This window comes from Camellia sinensis, chromosome 15 (assembly GCF_055761805.1).
Source record: "Camellia sinensis isolate YWXY chromosome 15, ASM5576180v1, whole genome shotgun sequence".
NCBI lineage: Eukaryota > Viridiplantae > Streptophyta > Magnoliopsida > Ericales > Theaceae > Camellia > Camellia sinensis.
This window is the reverse complement of record NC_138975.1, coordinates 54,330,254-54,348,082: the sequence shown is the minus strand read 5'-3', so window position 1 is coordinate 54,348,082 and position 17,829 is coordinate 54,330,254. Positions and strand designations below refer to the sequence as shown.

Sequence of the window (17,829 nt, the reverse complement as noted above, 5' to 3'; positions counted from 1 at the left end):
GTGCATATCATATGCCATTTTATAAGGTGCACATTGTAGACTTTTCCAAGAAATAGAAGCGGCCGCCAAGCACTCTGTATATAAGTCCAAACATGCGGCCTTGTTTGGTTGTTTTTTGAAAAAAAATTTAAGAAAAATTCTCTACAAATAAATTTTTCGAAATAATCAAATTAAATAGTTTTTTTAAAAAAAAAATTAAAATTTTATTTAATTACCTACTTTCTAAAATTACACTCTCTCACATACACATTAAATCAATCATTTTTTTTTAAAATTTTCTTTTCAAAATAATTTTTTAAAATCATTTCTAAAAAAAAAAAAAGAACTATTCTACGAACCCAAACCAAACACATCGCGATCTCTTTCCATTCATTTGTCTCATCTCTCTCAAACTCTTCTTCAAAAAGTCCCTATACAAGCCACATTCTCTCTCTCTCTCTCTCTCTCTCTCTCTCTCTACACATCTACACACATATATACATGTTTCTAGGGTTCTGATTCGATTTCATTTTGTATATTCATCGATTTCCTCAACTGGGTCTCATCGTTTTTCGTCATCAAGATGCTCCAATTCAAGACTATGAAGAAGAAAATGTGGATGTTCTCTCTTTGATATCTTCTCACGAACAATCCCACTTGCCCTCTTTCGCGTTATGGAAGGTATGACCACACACACAACCACCACAACATCACTACCCACTTCTCATAAACTCAATTTTCGCCTTCGAATCCTCTCTTTCTGGTTCGCACCCACCACTCGCCCTCCTGGTGTCGAGGATCCTTAGAATTTTATTGCTAATTTCTATACTCTGATTTATATTGAAATATGAGTTTATATTCTTGGAAATCGAGCAATTCGGATTTTGGGTCCAATTGTTTGGGGATGTTTGAGAATTTAGGTGGGTTTAGTGAGAATTGGGGAGGTGGGTCGAAGTCGGTTTCGCAATCTTTGGTGTTGGATAGTGAAGGGTGTGAGCTTGTGAAGACTCCACCAGTGAGAGTTGGGAAGAAAAGTGGGGCTTCAGAGGAGAAAGTTATGGCTGCTTTGAAGAATCATAGTGAGGCAGAGAGGAGGAGGAGAGAGAGGATTAATGCTCATCTCGGCACGCTTTGTGGCCTCGTGCCTTGCACTGAAAAGGTAAATTTATGATCAATAGTAGTTTTTGCTGATTTGTTATTGTTAGTGTGGTCTTATTATGTTATAATTTTGTATAGATTGTTGATTTTAATCTTCATATTACATATTCATTTGCTACAACGAAATTTCATGAGTAGGAAAGATAGAGAACAGATTCCTTAATTTGGTGAATTGGGGTTATTGATTTCATGTAATTTTACTTTTAGGCTCTCTTTGATTAGAAAGAAAAATAGTGGGAAGTAAAAGTGGTAGAAAGTAAAACGAAAGAAAAGAAGTATAAAGGAAAATGTATCCTCTTGCAAGCATTGATTAGGCTGAAAATTTTGCAAGAGAGAGAGAGATTTTAAATTTTCTTGTTCTCCTCTGTATTTTGCAAGAAATTAAAAACCTAGTTATAATACTAATGTGGGTTGTACAAAAAAAAAAAAAAAAAAAAATTAACTTTCATTAGTTTCCACCACTTTCATTCTAATGAAAACTCAGCCGTAAGAACGTTCCAGCTTATGGAACATCATGATGGCATGCTTTAGAGAACATGCTAACAGGAAAGTGAGAGTTTCTTGTTTGCAGTTATTCTGTTTTACCTATGCCGTGCCATGTAGTTTCTTGGATAGTTAGACTAATGGCAAGACAACTTATGAATGGTTTTGTATTTGATTTGGTTCTTTTCTTGATTCTATTCCTACGATTGTTTTCAAGCATTGAATAGATTCTAAGACACTGTATATATAAATAACAATTGGGGTTCTGATTTTTTATTTATTTTTTATTTCTATAAGATATGGTACACTTCTTCAAATTATTTTTATTTTTATTTTTATTTTTATTTTTATTTTTATTTTTATCATGAAGTAAAAAAGACCCTTTTTTGTTTTTTCTATCCTGGGATGTTCTAAATTAATGCATTTTTTGACTTTTTATAAAAAAATATGTAAAAAAGTAGAGAGGAGATGTTGATTGATATGACCCAAAAAAGTGTATTGTTGCAAAAAAGTGCACTTTTGTAGTAGATCCCAAACAAGGTCTGGATTTGGGAATCCATAGAGTCTACATATGCAGATATTAGTGTCTTTCTAATAAATTATTTATATTTTGATGATTAATAAATTGTGGTCAACTGGTATGGGCTTCACTCATAATATAGGGCATATCAATGCCCCAACTTAATTAGCAGTGGTAGAGGGCCACAAAATAGCTTTGAAAATTTTGAGTAAACATTAGAGTATTCCTTGATTTGGAATAAAAATTCGTAAAACTCAATTTAGTATAAATTTGGATGAAGGAGTGGAGAGCGTTTGAAGTAATTTTTACCCAAATTTAAATTTGATATAGGTTTGAGTCACTGATTGGAGATGCCTTCTAGTTAGTAAAGATGGGTATATTTTTATCATTTGGAGTAATTGTGAGTATTTACAAATGCAACATAATTTATGTATGAAATTTGGCAAGATTACCTTGCTAATCGAATGATGATATATGTTTGTGTTTTCTGGACAATTAATAATAATTAGGTGATTTGCACTATTTAAATTTAGGTTTCATTGAAGGCTTTATTTTCAAATATTGAATTTGAGGAGCTTCGTTAATATCTTTGATCTTTGCATGCAACAACTTTTGAAGTAAGGAGAGAGAGATTGTTATCAAGCTAACAAAAGTCTTTTCATCTTACTTTATTAAAATGTAAAATGTCAAGTGACATGCACCTTTACGCAACAAAGTAAAGCAATAATTTATTACCAAATTTGACGTAGTATTACATCTGATGATCTTATGGTGGTTTTACTAGAATACACCTATGTATATATATTTGCTTACTAATATAATTAAGAAATTCTAGGTGGCCGTATATGCATTGATAAGTGATTGGCATGATTATGATTGGATGTGGGGTAGTATGCCAGCTGGTGAGATATGGATGGCACATCATATTTTGTGTTGTTTAACTTGTAAACAGACGTCTGTGAGAAGAACCGCCATTGAATTTTATAATCTATTTTTCAAAATAATAACTAGCTTTTCATGTCATCTTTCAATCTTGCAAAAGTTGACCAAATTGAAGGTGTCTTTTGAATTATTCACCTTTCACAATTGTGTTCTCTATGGATTTCAGTTGACTGAGCCAATTCTGCTGTTAAGATGGCAAGCTGATCAATATGGAAACCATTAACCTTGTTTTTTTAAAAAACTTTTATTTATTTGTAGGCAGCATTGATGTTTATTGCACATATTGCTTGTGCCTTTGTCAGTAGATTAAAACTATCACTAAGTCGACACTACAAACAAATATTATTTTTTAACAAAAAATCACTGTCATTCACATGTGATCTTCCTGTTACGAACATATCACTTGGCAAAGAGGGGAAGAAAGTAGAGCCTCTCTAGAGAGAAAGCTCCCCCCGGAGTGTAAAAATGGCGTCTTTGCTGTGAGCTCAGGTTGTTGAGATGGAAAGTGAGTGTGAGAGTGTATAGGTGGCTTATGTTGCTCCGACAAGGTTCTAACTCCGGCGCCGTTGCTACAGTGTGTGTGAGGAGGTGCTGTTTTGAGCTGCTTAGCTATGGTGGTTAATGTTTTATGGAGGTAGTTGGTTTCAGTTGCATTGGAGCTAGGGCCTCGTTGGTCCAATCCGGCGGTTGTCATCGGAGGTGAAGCGTTAATAAAGGTCAATGGTGTGGTCTTCGCTCTTGCTGATCATGGTGGAGGGTTTCTTTGATTCACCATGGTGGGATGTGGTTATTTGGAGGGTTTTCAAAGTTTGCCGGTGGGTGTTTGGTTGCTCGTGAGCCGTTGTTTTGCTTCGCCTATACACGTACAGTGGGTCTGGTTTGGAAGATTCAGTGGGTTTTTTTTATTCAGCGGTTGGTCTAGTTCGAAATGTGGTTCATCTGCAGCTTCATCTGGTGTGTTGCGTTGGTTTGGCAAATGGTTTTGAGTGTTTTGCCGACGTTCTTGCTGGTGGGTTAGGTTGGTGCCGCTACAGTTTTTTCGAAGTACTCCGGCAATGGTGGTCAGCATGGGTTTGTTGATTGGCATTGGTCATCATCGTCCGGGGGTCGTTTGTTTGGATTGTTTGTTTAGGTTCCGACAGTGTTCTGCGTGGTCACTGCCCATGTTTTGATCGTCAGAGTCTTTTAGAAATCTTGGGGTTTTTGCTTGTCGTAGGCGGTGGTTGTTCTAATGCCGACCATCGTCGCTTGTCCAGGATGGTGTTGTTTTTGTTCTAGAATGATGAGGATAGTGTTGTAGTCTGCACGTAGTGCCAAAGCGTGGAGGTGTTGTTTCTTCTCCAGCGCTGGCTTATCGCCGGTACAGGTTTGCGCGTGGTTGTTTGTAGGTTATCAACCATGTTAGGTTAGCTGTATCACCCACGTGGGTCTGGGTAAAGCTGCTGCTCAGGTTAGACCGATCTTTTGGTCTTTGAGTGTTGTACGCATAGAGAGGTGTTCTAGCACATGATTTTGAATAATGGAGGGATAGCTCAAATTTTGGGTAAATGTGTTTTGGGTAACTGATTTGAACCGAGTTTGGGTTGGCAAATTTTGGGCCCTCTTGCATTGAATTGATTAATGTGGGCCTTGGGTTGAAATTTGTTTACGAAGGTGTTGGGACTATGGGATACCAGAAATCAATCACACACAATAATACAAGAGATTTACGTGATTCGGCAATTGCCTACGTCCACGGGAGTGATGTCCACTATAGAATTATCTCATAAGGAGATTACAACTCACACCTCACATCTCGCAACCCTCTATAGAATGCACTCTCACTCACAGATTATACACTCTATGTTTGCTTTCTTTAGCTCTCTGTGTCACTCTCATCTCCAACCCCTCCTCACTAATCTCAATTTATAACAAGAGAGGAGGAGTGGGTTTGGTGACAACAATGAGTGGGGCTTGGTTGGGCCACCCTCACCATCTACTTTGGTGAGTTGTTACTGCCCCACCAGCTTCCTTTACCACATGGTGCCACCCACACCATGTGGATAGTGGGCTCCTTACCATGTGGGTAGTGGCTGGAGCTAACAATTCTCCCCCTCCACACCCACATGGATAACTGACTTCTCACTTGAAGTCCATCTCGGTCAGATTCTTGCAAACTTCCAATTTGTCTCTGGTGACACCCTTGGTCATCATGTTATAAGGATTCTTGTCCGTGTGAATCTTCACTAGCTTCATCAACTGCTTTTCCATCACTTCTCGTATCCAATGATACCGGACATCAATGTGTTTTGTACGTGAATGGTACATGGAATTCTTACTCAGATCAATTGCACTCTACAATGTACTTTGTACTCTTTCTGCTGTAGACCTAATTCTTGAAGAAACCGCTTTAATCACAACATTTCCTTTCCATACTCTGCCTCTGTTATAGATAAAGCAACACACTTTTGTAGTTTGGACTGCCATAAAACAACTACCCCTGCGAAGGTGAACAGAAATCTTGATGTAGACTTTCTACCATCAAGATCACCTGCTATATCGGCATCTGTAAAACCCTCCAAAATTGGTTCAGCTCCCCCGAAACATAAACACATTTTTGAAGTTCCCTTCAAGTATCGAAGAATCCATTTGACCACCTCTCAATGCTCCTTTCCTGGATTGGCGAGGAATCTGCTCACAACGCCAACTGCGTGAGTTATATCTGGCCGGGTACACACCATTGCATATATCAAACTTCCTTCTACTGAAGAATAAAGGATTGCCTCCATTTCTTTCCTTTCAGAGCTGGTTGTGGGACACAAACGCTTTGTCACATTGAAATGGTTGGCCAGTGGTGTGCTGACTGGCTTGGCATCTTTCATGTTGAACCTTTCAATCACCCGTTCAACATATTTCTCCTGTGACAGCCATATCTTCTTGGCTTTTCTATCACAAACAATCTTCATACCCAAAATCTGCTATGCTGGGCCTAAATTCATGTCAAAATACTGCGACAAGTCCTTTCTCAACGTGTTGATCATTGCAGTATCCTGTCTGATGATCAGCATATCATCGACATACAACAGTAAGATAATGAAGTTTTCATTCGAAAACCTTCGGAAATATACACACTGGTCTGCCACCGTTCTTGTGTACTCGTGATCCACCATAAATGAATCAAACTTCTTGTACCATTGTCTCGGCGCCTGTTTCAGGCCATGGAGACTCTTCTTCAGTTTGTAGACTAGATTATGGCCTCGTTTGGGAATCCTCTTTTTTAGCCAAAAAGTTAAAAAGTTACTAAATTAGTCAAAAAGCCAACAACTCATACAAAAAAGTCAAAGATTTTCTTTTCTATCTACTTTTTGCACATCTTTTCGTAAAAAATCAAAAAGTTATCCCAAACATACTAGTTTGTTTTAGCTCATATTTTAGCCAAATAGTCAAAAAATTACTAAATTAGTCTGTTCCCAAACGAGGCCTATGTTTTCCTTTAACTTCAAATCCTTCTGGTTGCTCCATGTAGATCTCTTCCTCCAAATCACCATGGAGAAAGGCAGTCTTGACATCCATTTGTTCTACTTCTAGATTCAAGCGAGCTGCTAATCCCAAAGCTACTCGAATGGAAGTCATCTTCACAACTGGGGAGAAAATCTCATCAAAATCAATTCCTTTCTTCTGTCCAAAGCCTTTGACCATCAAACGAGCTTTATGCTGCAATAGTTTATCGTTTCCATCTTTCTTCAACTTATACACCCATTTGTTCTTTAAGGCTCTCCTGTCTCTTGGAAGTGAAACAAGCTCATAAGTGTGGTTCTTCTGTAAAGAACTCATCTCCTCCTTCATGGCTTGCATCCAACAGTCTTTCTCTGTATGACTCTTGGCTTCCGAAAAACTCTCGGGCTCCCCCTCATCAGTAATCAGAATATACTGAGAAGCGGGATATTTGGTTGATGGCACGACAGCTCTTCCAGATCTCCACAGCTGAGGCCCAGTTACCTCTGGTTGAGGGGGTTGCTCCCCTAGCTCAACACTCTCTTCATCCGGGTCTTCATCTCTTTCCTCCTGATCCTCAATTTCTGGCATAGGATCCTGCAACTCTGGCACTTCTTGTTGCATATCATCACATCTAGCATTTTGTGATGGCTCGGGAGATAGAAACAAGTCTGGAGTGATGACATCTCTAGACTTTGCAAATTTCTCAAAATCTGCTACTGTCTGGTCTTCTTGGAATACAACATCTCTACTCCTGAACATCTTCTTGTTCACTGGGTCCCACACATTGTACCCAAATGCTACATTTGAATAGCCCACAAATATGCATGGAGTGGACATGTCATCAAGCTTCTGTTTGTTTTCCTTGGAGATGTGTGCAAAGGCCTTACACCCGAAGACTCTCAAGTGAGAATATGATACCTTTCTTCTAGGCCAGACTTCCTCAGGTATCGCAAAATTCAACGGGACTGAAGGCGACCTGTTGATGAGATAACAGGCTATACGGGCGGCTTCAGCCCAAAATGACTTTGGCAACTTTGCCATTTTGAGCATACATTTGACTCTTTCAATAATAGTACGGTTCATCCTTTCTGCCACACCATTGTGTTGTGGGGTGTTGGGAACTGTTGTCTCGTGTCGGATACCTCTGCTGGCACAGTATGCTACAAAAGCATTAGAAATGTACTCGCTTCCATTGTCTGTGCGAAGACACTTCAACTTCTTCCCGGTTTCTCTTTCCACCATTGCATGGAACTCCTGAAAGTGCTGAAATACCTCATCTTTTGTCTTCAAGAAATACACCCACAACTTCCTTGATGCATCATCAATAAAAGTCAGAAAATACTTGCGGCCGCCATGTGACTTCAATTCAATTGGGTCACAAACATCCAAGTATACCATATTGAGCACTTCTGTTTTCGTCTTGCTCGTTGAACTGAATGATACTCGATGTTGCTTGCCATAAAGGCAATGATCACGTGGCTTCAAGGCACTCCCTTTGGATAAGGGTATTCTGGATTGCTTTGCCAACAGATGCAATCCCTTCTCACTCACGTGTGCCAGTCTTCTGTGCCATAAGTCCGGTGACTCTTTGTTTTCTGCTGCATTAAGACTTTCCAGACAGATCTTCGTTTGAGTCTTATATAGTGTTGAAGACATCTCTCTGGTGATTGTCAAAGCTTCTCTTGTCAGCTTCCAACGCCTATTTTCGAATGTACTTGTATAGCCCTGACGGTCTAGGGTGCTTCTGAAGATAAGATTGAAGCGCAAATCTGGAACATGACTCACATCTTTGAGAGCCAGCTTGTGCCCGACATTAGTCTGAATACTAATGTCTCCAATACCCACAATCTTCGAATAGCTAGAATTCCCCATTCGAACAGTGTCAAAATCTCCAGCGTTGTATGAGCTGAAGAGTTCTTTGTGGGAAGTGGCGTGAGAGGATGCAGTTGTGTCTATCACCCATTTTGTGTAGCTGTGATCAGCCACGTCAAGGCAATCCTCCTCTTCACCAACTGCAAGAAATATTTCATCAATTATTGTGGCTGTCGTGTTCTCATCTCCCTTTGACTTATTGCTTTGGCTTTTATCTTTTCGACTTGGGCAGTTCCTCTTTATATGACCCTCCTGGCCACAGTGAAAGCAAGTGAAGCTGGAGTTATCTCGACCTTTGTTGTCTTTGGATTTACTCCTGTTGTTCCAGCTGCCTCTACTCTCGCTTCTTCCTCTACCTCTTCCTTTATCTCTTTCTCTGCCTCTATCTTCTGTGACAAGAGCATGAGACTGATTACCTCCCATGTCTTTTTTGCTTATCTCTTCATTGTACATGGCATCTGTGACCATGCTCATGGTCAGCTTCCCTTCTGGTGCAGAGTTGCTGAGAGAGACCACCAACGTCTCCTAGCTGTCCGGTAAAGAACTGAGCAGTAATATAGCTTGCATTTCATCGTCTAAGCGCATCTTGACGGGTGCAAGCTGATTCACCAGATTTTTGAATTCATTGGTGTGCTCGGCAACAGACATACCATTCTTCAACTTCAAGTTGACAAGTCTTCTCATCACCAAGGCTTTGTTTTGAGCAGTCTTTGACCGGTACATGTCGTCTAACATTGTCCATAGAGAATAGGCATCTGTCTCCTTTGGCGACATGATGGTACACACCGTGGTCTATCCATTATCTGATACAACCAATAGTCTTGCGCTTCATTTTTATCTAGTCATCATCTTTCACTCCTTCAGGTTTAACCCCTTTTACAAAAATAGGGTCAAATAGGTCTTTATAAAACAGGATGTCTTCCATCCGTGACTTCCAAATTGCATAATTGGAAGGAGTCAACTTGAACATAGATCCTGAAGTTGATATGGATTCCTCGATTGTATTCTTTCTTTTTACAAAAAACTCCGAATGAACAATCTAACTGTACGGATGTGTCCAGTATACTCCAAAGAGTTGGAAAATACTATTGGATCGTAAAAAACGGACACAGAATGGCTCAGATCAAGCCAAAACAGTTTGAACAATTTAGATCTGCGGGTGTACCTTAGCCGCGCAGCAGTGGATAACTTTCGCCTCTGGGTTAACTAGTCAACGGGGTGCTGACGTGTCTGATGATGTGGCGACACGTGGCTGCTGACGTGGTGACATGTTGTTGCTGATGTAGTGACACGTGTCTGATGATGTGTCGACACGTGGCCGCTGACGTGACAACACGTGGCAGTGGCGCATTGATGACGTCACCATCATGCGCAAAGTGACTCCTTCCTCCTTCAGGTGTGCATCAGGCGCGTGTGTGTGACTGGACTGACGTGCCGGCTGTGTTAACGGCGCATGGCAGTGCGTATCGAGACTAGGATTCACGCGCCTTATTCAGGTGGCGCGTGAGAGCGCATCCTATCGTTTCTTGGGATGTTCTTTGCAGTTATGGACTCCTCTCCACAAGACCTTGCTCCTGGTATGCTCAAAACCTGATTTTGAGCAACTTGATTTCTGGGCAGTTTCGAAAAACACTCTGTTTTTGTTTCGAAACGCAACCGACGAGGCTCTGATACTACTTGTTAGGACTATGAGACACCAGAAATCAATCACACACAATAACACGAGATTTACATGGTTCGGCAATTGCCTACGTCCACGAAAGTGATATTCACTATAGAATTATCCTGGAGGGAGATTGCAACTCACACCTCACAACCCTCTATAGAATGCACTCTCACTTACAGATTATACACTCAGTGCTTGTTTTCTTCAGCTCTGTGTGTCACTCTCATCTCCAACCCCTCCTCACTCATCTCAATTTATAACAAGAGAGGAGGAGTGGATTTGGTGACAACAATGAGTGGGCTTGGTTGTGCCACACTCACCATCTACCTTTGGTGAGTTGGTACTGCCCCACCAGCTTCCTTTACCACATGGTGCCACTCACACCATGTGGATAGTAGGCTCCTTACCTTATGGGTAGTGGCTGGAGCTAACAAGAGGTTTCTAGAGAATAGTTCCATGGGTTTTCTTTTGCCCAGGATCTGGTGTCTATTTGGGTTCACCAACAGTGGAGTTAGATTATTTATATGTGATTGGTTGGTGGGCCCATATGAGGTTTATATGGATTTTTTTGTTGAGCCACTGGACAGCAGTATATTTTTGTATTATGATGATTGATTACGCAATTCTCATCCTCATGTGACTCCATATGAGGTTGGTCCTGAGCCATGTCCGCCAAGGGCAATTAAGGGGTCACTGCTATGGGGAATTGTTGGTTTGATGACTAGCCAAATTAGAGACTAGGAGATGTGTGGTCTACTAGTTTGTTCTAATTGCCTCGTCTTCAAATGTCTCATCTTGATTAGTCTTTTAGCTGCCCCTGACATGGAGTGAAGGGGACACTGTCGTGGGGATCGAGGCTTGGTGATCAGCCAAGGAAGGGATTGGTAGACGTGGTGATTGCTCTTATAATGGAATTGACTTTGACTTTGACTGTTGCTGCAGTGGTTATTGGGTTGCACTATACTTCTATTAGATTGTTAATTATGGTAACTGGTGCGAGTTTCATGTGACTCCATCCGGATCTGTTAGAATTTACCATCACCTACCACCAATTTACCATCACCTACCACCACCTACTCCTCACCTACTAGACTCACCCTCTCCTATATAATGAGCCACTCACCATTTGTAATATATGTATCAACAATATATCAATCAATAATACATAAATTGTTACATGGTATCAGAGCAAGGTTAAGACTCTAGTAATTTTGCTTCACCGGCGGGCGGCAACCTCGCCTTGGCCGCCTGCCGGACCTCAATCTATTCCGCTTATTTTCTACCCATACCTTTCCATCCCTGCCTAAAACCTCTTTCTCTAAAATCTGGATCTCACAATCACCAGATGCCATGTTCACGCCACCGATAAGCCCATCGTAGTTCGGTCAGTGTGGTCTGTCAATTTCGAGTCAGAGTTCGAACTAATCCGACTCATCATCGATCTCTACCCTTTCGTCTCCATGGACACAGAATTCCCAGGTGTGGTGGTTCGTCCCAAGAGCGGAATGAATTTCTTCCGCAATCGCAATCCCACCGCGCATTACGCGACCCTGAAAGCCAACGTTGATCTCTTGAATCTCATTCAGATTGGCCTCACTCTCTCCGATTCAGACGGTTTTGAGCTGCTGAGGGATAGTGCATAATGGGTGTTGATCATGTTGTTGCATGATATACCCACCACACACACACATTCCCATACACAACACAACAGACACATTGGCTACCAAGCACATGCTCCGCCCTGCACACACGCACACAGAACAACACAACACAACACACCCAGCTTTTCTTTGTTTTTGTTTTTTTTTTTTATATATATATCTCTATATATATATATTTTTTTTTTATTCTCCTATATCTCTTTTTTTATTCTACTATAATAGTCTAATAAACTATTACACATTACACCAACCCCTGCGTCTCTCTCTCATCTTTCCATCACACCCAACTTTTTCTTTTTATTTATTTATTTATTGTTTTGCTTCAACCCAGACACCAACTTTTGTCCCCCTCTTTTCATTTCTTTTTATTTTTATATTATTCACCCACCTCTGTTTTTTCCACTCTTTATCAAGTGGCCTGAATTTACTGTTAATATACCAGCTCTTGGCAACTTCAATATCAATTCCACCTTTTTCAAGAAGTTTGACTACAGCAGTGCAGTGGGTTAGGTTAATTGGGTCTGTCCCTAGATATCCTAAGGCTCCTAATTTGAAAAAGTGGGGACATATGACGTTGCGTACCATTCTCATCATCATCATGTTCCCCACTCTCTCTCTCTCTCTTTTCTTTTAGCAGTTTGAAAACACATGGGCATGTCCCTCCTTTTTTTTCACCATCTCCCTCTTTTTCTACACAATATTTTTGTACCACCGCCCACTCCATGATACCAATATTATTATTATTATTATTATTTTTCACAAAAAAAAAAAAAAAAAAAAATTCATTCCAGTTGATTTTTTCTGCATTTCCACACCTACCATTCGAGTTTTCCAAACACACTTGCTTTATTCATTTCAGGGATCAACCCCGATCACAATTTTACACCAAAAAAAAAAAAAAAAAAAAAAAAAAAACCAAACAAACAAACAACCAAACAACCCACACCAACCACATCAACAGGCGGGATTTTTTCTTCTCTACTCTGCTGCCGGTCTCTTCTTCTTGCCTCCGTCCTGGGCGGCCTTTGCCGGTGTTGCCTCCGTGTTTCCCACTCCACTGGGCACGATCACTCCCCCATACTCCTCCACTGCAGCATATGGCGGCCCTCCAAATCTAAACATCACGGTGGTCTTTCGCTTCAGCTCCTTATTTTCTGCCTTCAGCACACTTATCTCTGCTCGCGCATCCTTATACATGCGTTGGAGCAGAGCCAGCTGGGAGTTTAACTGCTGCACCTCATTTGTCCTACTCTGCAGCCGGTTCGACAATTTTGTGACCGCCGTCATGCTTTCCACACATGCCTTCAAAGTATACTGATTGGCCTCCACATCTGACTGCACTGCCATTCTTTGCTCCACCGACCGCATCGGAAAGTTCAACGGAGCAAACTCCGGGGCGCTTGGTTGAGTTTCCAGTGCCACCGCACCAGTTCTCTCTCTCGTTGACTCGTTGAGGTCGGGAAAGAGGGTGAGCAGCCCGCGGGAAGACGATGAAGCCATTTTCTAGGCACCAGAGTGTTACACAGTATCTCTCTCAGAATTCTCTCTCAGAAAACAGAGTGTTACAGAATCTCTCTCAGAAATCTCTCTCAGAATATCTCTCGCAGGTTTTTTGCCTCAGCCTCAGCCTCAGCCTCTGTCTTATAGCCGAGGCAGCCACGCGCATCGCGCGCCTCTTACCACCAGCCGACAAACGGGCACGCAAGCCAAGGCGCCCACGTGCCTCGCCATCATGTCCAGTACACCTTTTGATAAAATGGGCACGCCTTTTGATGGCACGCCTTTTGACAAAATTGGGCACACCTTTTGAGGGTGTAACTTTTACAACGGTCCGACATGACCCCATAAACTGTCCCGACATTTGATACCGGTTAGCTTTTTCAAGGGTCCGACAAGACTCTGTAAACTGTTCCGACATTGATTCCGGTTAGCTCCTTTATGGGTCCGACAAGACTCTGTAAACTGTCCCGACAGTGTCATCTACAACGTTATGACACCCCCATACAGTGTCCTCTACAACGTTATGACACCGCCATACAGTGTCCTCTACACCGTTATGACACCATCATACAGTGTCCTCTACAACGTTATGACACCCTCATACAGTGTCCTCTACAACGTTATGACACCACCATTCCGTGTCTTCACCAATGGTCTGACACGACCATACAGTGTCTCCTATCCTTTTTTATTTTTATGTATTTTCTTGTTTTGTTCCTCTCTTCAAACTCAAGTTGGTTAGTTTCTATCCTCCTTGAGTTTGCGGGGGGCTGTTAGAATTTACCATCACCTACCACCAATTTACCATCACCTACCACCACCTACTCCTCACCTACTACACTCACCCTCTCCTATATAATGAGCCACTCACCATTTGTAATATATGTATCAACAATATATCAATCAATAATACATAAATTGTTACAGGATCCTTCATGGGGTAGACCTTTTCCTCCGTCATGACTTTTGTTGAGTGGCTATGAATGTCACGGCCATGAGGAGAGAGATGCTTATTGGACTCTATGTTTTATCTGTGGTAGAGACTGCGAGCTTGTAGGGGCCGTTATCATATCTTGATTGGTCTGGGTAGGCGTTTAGCTTATTTATTTTGTTTAGTATGTGTCAATTAGATTATTATGTGTTATGTTGCTTCATGTTGTATACTTGCCCATATATCTTCCTTATATTTCTATCTATTATCTTTGATGATAGGGGTAATTTGGGAATAGAAAGGATATATGGGCAAATTTTGGACTTGTGATTTTCCTTTGGTCTCCCGGTAATTGCGGGGTTTGTGTTATGTTGTTTTATTTTGGTTTACTCTATCCTCTCTTTGGGGTTAGTGTTAGATTTATTATATTACTTGGGGTATGTCCCTTATAAATGTGTATATTTTTTTATCTTTAATTATGACTTATCCACCTAAAAAATCTTCATGTTACGATGTTTGGGCTGAAAAACTTTCCTAATTAAACTGCTCGTTATTGAACTATTGTGAAAGTTCTGTTGCAACTGAAAGTGACGAAGAACTGAAATTAAATTTAGTTCGACTTGCTGATTATCAATTTCTGTATTTTTGTATTTCTTTTTTATTGATAATCAATAACTTCTCAATCATTTCATTGAAAACTAGAGAGAGAGAGAGAGATTATCTGCTGAAAGTGGATTTCCATGAATTGTTTTCCTTATCAATACACTATGTGTGTTTTTTTTTTTTTTTTTTAAAAAAAAATCTGTTTGGTTTTCATTTTCAAAATTCACTTTTCAAAAAATTCAATTTTTTCGTTTTTCGTGTTTTTTTGGTTTCACTAATTTTCTTTTTAATATTTTAAGCATTTGTTTTAAATTTTTAGACATGTCTAACATAAATACAATTAAAAAGTATAATATTTACAATTTTTTTAAAAAAAAATTCACTAAATATCAAAAATACAAAAATATAAAAATTCAGTGTATTTTTCATATTTTTGTGTATTTATTAATTTCTTAAAGTATTTTTTTACAATTTTTTTACAATGTAGATACATCTAAATAAGGTGCATCTAAGAAAGTAAAAAATTGTTTAACATTTTAAAAATATTCACTAAAAATAAAAAAACACAAAAAATAAAAAATTTAACTTTTAGAAAATTGAAATCAAATACTGTATTTTGATATTGTCCCTAGTTATATGTAGTAATTTGTATGTCAAGTAAACAGAAAAAGGATTTCATTTTTTATTATAATTGGTTTATAGGAGAAAAAAAAAAAATAATTATGGTTATAGTAATTTCCATGATGTGATATGAGCTTACTCTGTGTTTGAATTGTTGTTCATAGATGGACAAAGCTACATTGCTTGCAGAAGTTATAAGCCAATTGAAACAATTGAAGAAAACCGCAACAGAATCCAGTGAAGGTTTAATTATTCCAATGGACACTGACGAGGTAAGAGTTGAGCCCGAGCCAAATATTGGGGGAGACAAAAATATTTCATTGAGGGTATCTCTCTGTTGCGATTACTGGCCTGAACTTCTCTCCGAACTCAAACATGCTCTTGATGCCCTTCATTTGAATATGGTGAAAGCAGATATCTCGACCTTGGGAAGCCGGGTGAAAAACGTTTTAGTTTTCACCAGCAGGAAAGACACAAATGGGGACAATGCTGAGGCGCGCCAACTCCTCGTGAACACTGTTCATCAGGCTTTGAGCAGTATCGTGGATAAGGGTTCTGCCTTGGCAGAGTACTCACCGAGAACTACACTTCCAAACAAGAGGCGGAGGATTTCGTTTTATGATTCTTCGAGCTCATCTTCACGAGAGTAGAGATTCTGGCAAGTGGTGATAGGGGCTGGTTGGTGTGGCTTATCGAATTGCATGTTGCTTTTTTTTTTTTGGAAATTTGTGTTCAATGCAGTTTCACTTACAACTTATAATGTAGAAATAATTTAAATAAATTGAAAAAAGTGACTATTAAGTAGGGAAGTGAGATTTTTAGCTTTTATTTTTTCATTGTCAGTGTGTAACTTGGTTGAAGCTGTATCAAACAAGCCTTTGTAATGTACAATACTTTATAACATAAAAAAAGGGGTGTGCTAAGTGTTGTATGGTGTAATTGTTTCTATGCCTTGTATGATACCTCAAGTTGCCTGATAGTGATGTTGTACATATATATATACATATATGTATATATATATATATATTTGTTTTGGTATTAAAAAGTTTAGGTCAGGGGAGACTTATCTCAGTCCAAGGCAAGCTGCAGATTTCAGCGAAGGCTTACATTGGATTTATAGATCGCCCACCAAAGTGAACTGCTAGCACTGGGAATCAAAGCTAAGCCTTGAAGGCGAAGAGTCCCATCTTTACCAATTCAACTAACCTCTGTTGGCAGTGATGTTGTATATTGTAAAAGGTGATTCCATATCTTTATTTGGAACATGAATGTGTCAAACAGTTTGATGTTGTTTCTAATTTTGGTGGATTACATATAAAGATATGGTGATTCTAATGCACACTGTCTACAACTTCATCACAACATTATATAAATTTTTACGAACTTACGTAAGTAATCTCACAAAAATTCATACAAATTTGCATAAGTCTATTTATGAAAGTGAATTTATGCGAATTTTTGTTCAATTTACGTATTTTTTGAGATCACTTGTGTAAGTTCATGAAAATTTACATAATTTTGTGGACGTGAATTTGCGTTAAACTTATACATTTTTGTAAGATCAATTATTTAAGTTCATGAAAACTTACATAATTTTATAGTAGGATTACATACGATGTGTATTGTGCACTGAAGCATTAACCATTGCAACCCTAAGTGCTATGGAATCAACTACCACGGAACAAACAAACAAACATGTTATTAAAGGCTTGTTAGACATTGCACTTCTTCCTCCGGTTGTTTATAGTAGGGGTAGACATTTGTCGGACCAGACCAAGTTAGGACCAACACTATATAGTAAGGAACTTTATGTTTGCTCAAGTTCAACTTGGCCTTAACATCGGGCTTCTGCATTTGTCCAAGCCCAACCATCGTGTTATATGTTTAAAAAAAAATTTAAAATGTTTCATAATTAAATTCAATCACACATTATATTTCTTAAATAAATATATTTACATTAAAAAAACTTGAAAGATTTTGTGCATAGATTGAAAGATTTCTTAAATAAATCCAATCACACATTACTATAAATGTGAGTTTCAATAAAATCAATAAAGATAAAATCTAGATCCAAAAATAATATATATTTTTAACATATTATAATTTATTTGTTTATTTAATAATGGGTCGGGCCGAACCAGACCGAATTGAAAGTATTAATCCTAAACCCAATTCATTAATATAACGGACAAAATATTGGCCTAGTCTGGTCCTATGGACTAAAACAATCTTTCCAAATCCTTAAAAAATAAGTTTGGGCTAAGCGGGCTGTGCGAGGCGATATCCGTTCCTAATTTATAGGTATTTAAAAAAAGAATATATATACATAGGTGTGTGTGTGCGAGAAACAAAATTTGATACAACTTTAATTTATAATTTATGATTAAAAAATTAATTATCTAAATTTAAAAAATAG

At 39.1% G+C, this 17,829-nt stretch overlaps 1 protein-coding gene across 1 annotated transcript; it reads left to right on the top strand.

Moving 5' to 3' along the window:
- Nucleotides 1–341: 341 nt before the first annotated feature.
- On the top strand, nucleotides 342–16,352 carry LOC114266571 (putative transcription factor bHLH107). The gene is made up of 2 exons (XM_082910353.1): nucleotides 342–1,138; nucleotides 15,578–16,352. Exons 1-2 carry the CDS (start codon nucleotides 827–829, stop codon nucleotides 16,061–16,063), a joined length of 798 nt encoding a protein of 265 aa, XP_082766479.1. The 5' UTR covers nucleotides 342–826; the 3' UTR covers nucleotides 16,064–16,352.
- Nucleotides 16,353–17,829: the final 1,477 nt, after the last annotated feature.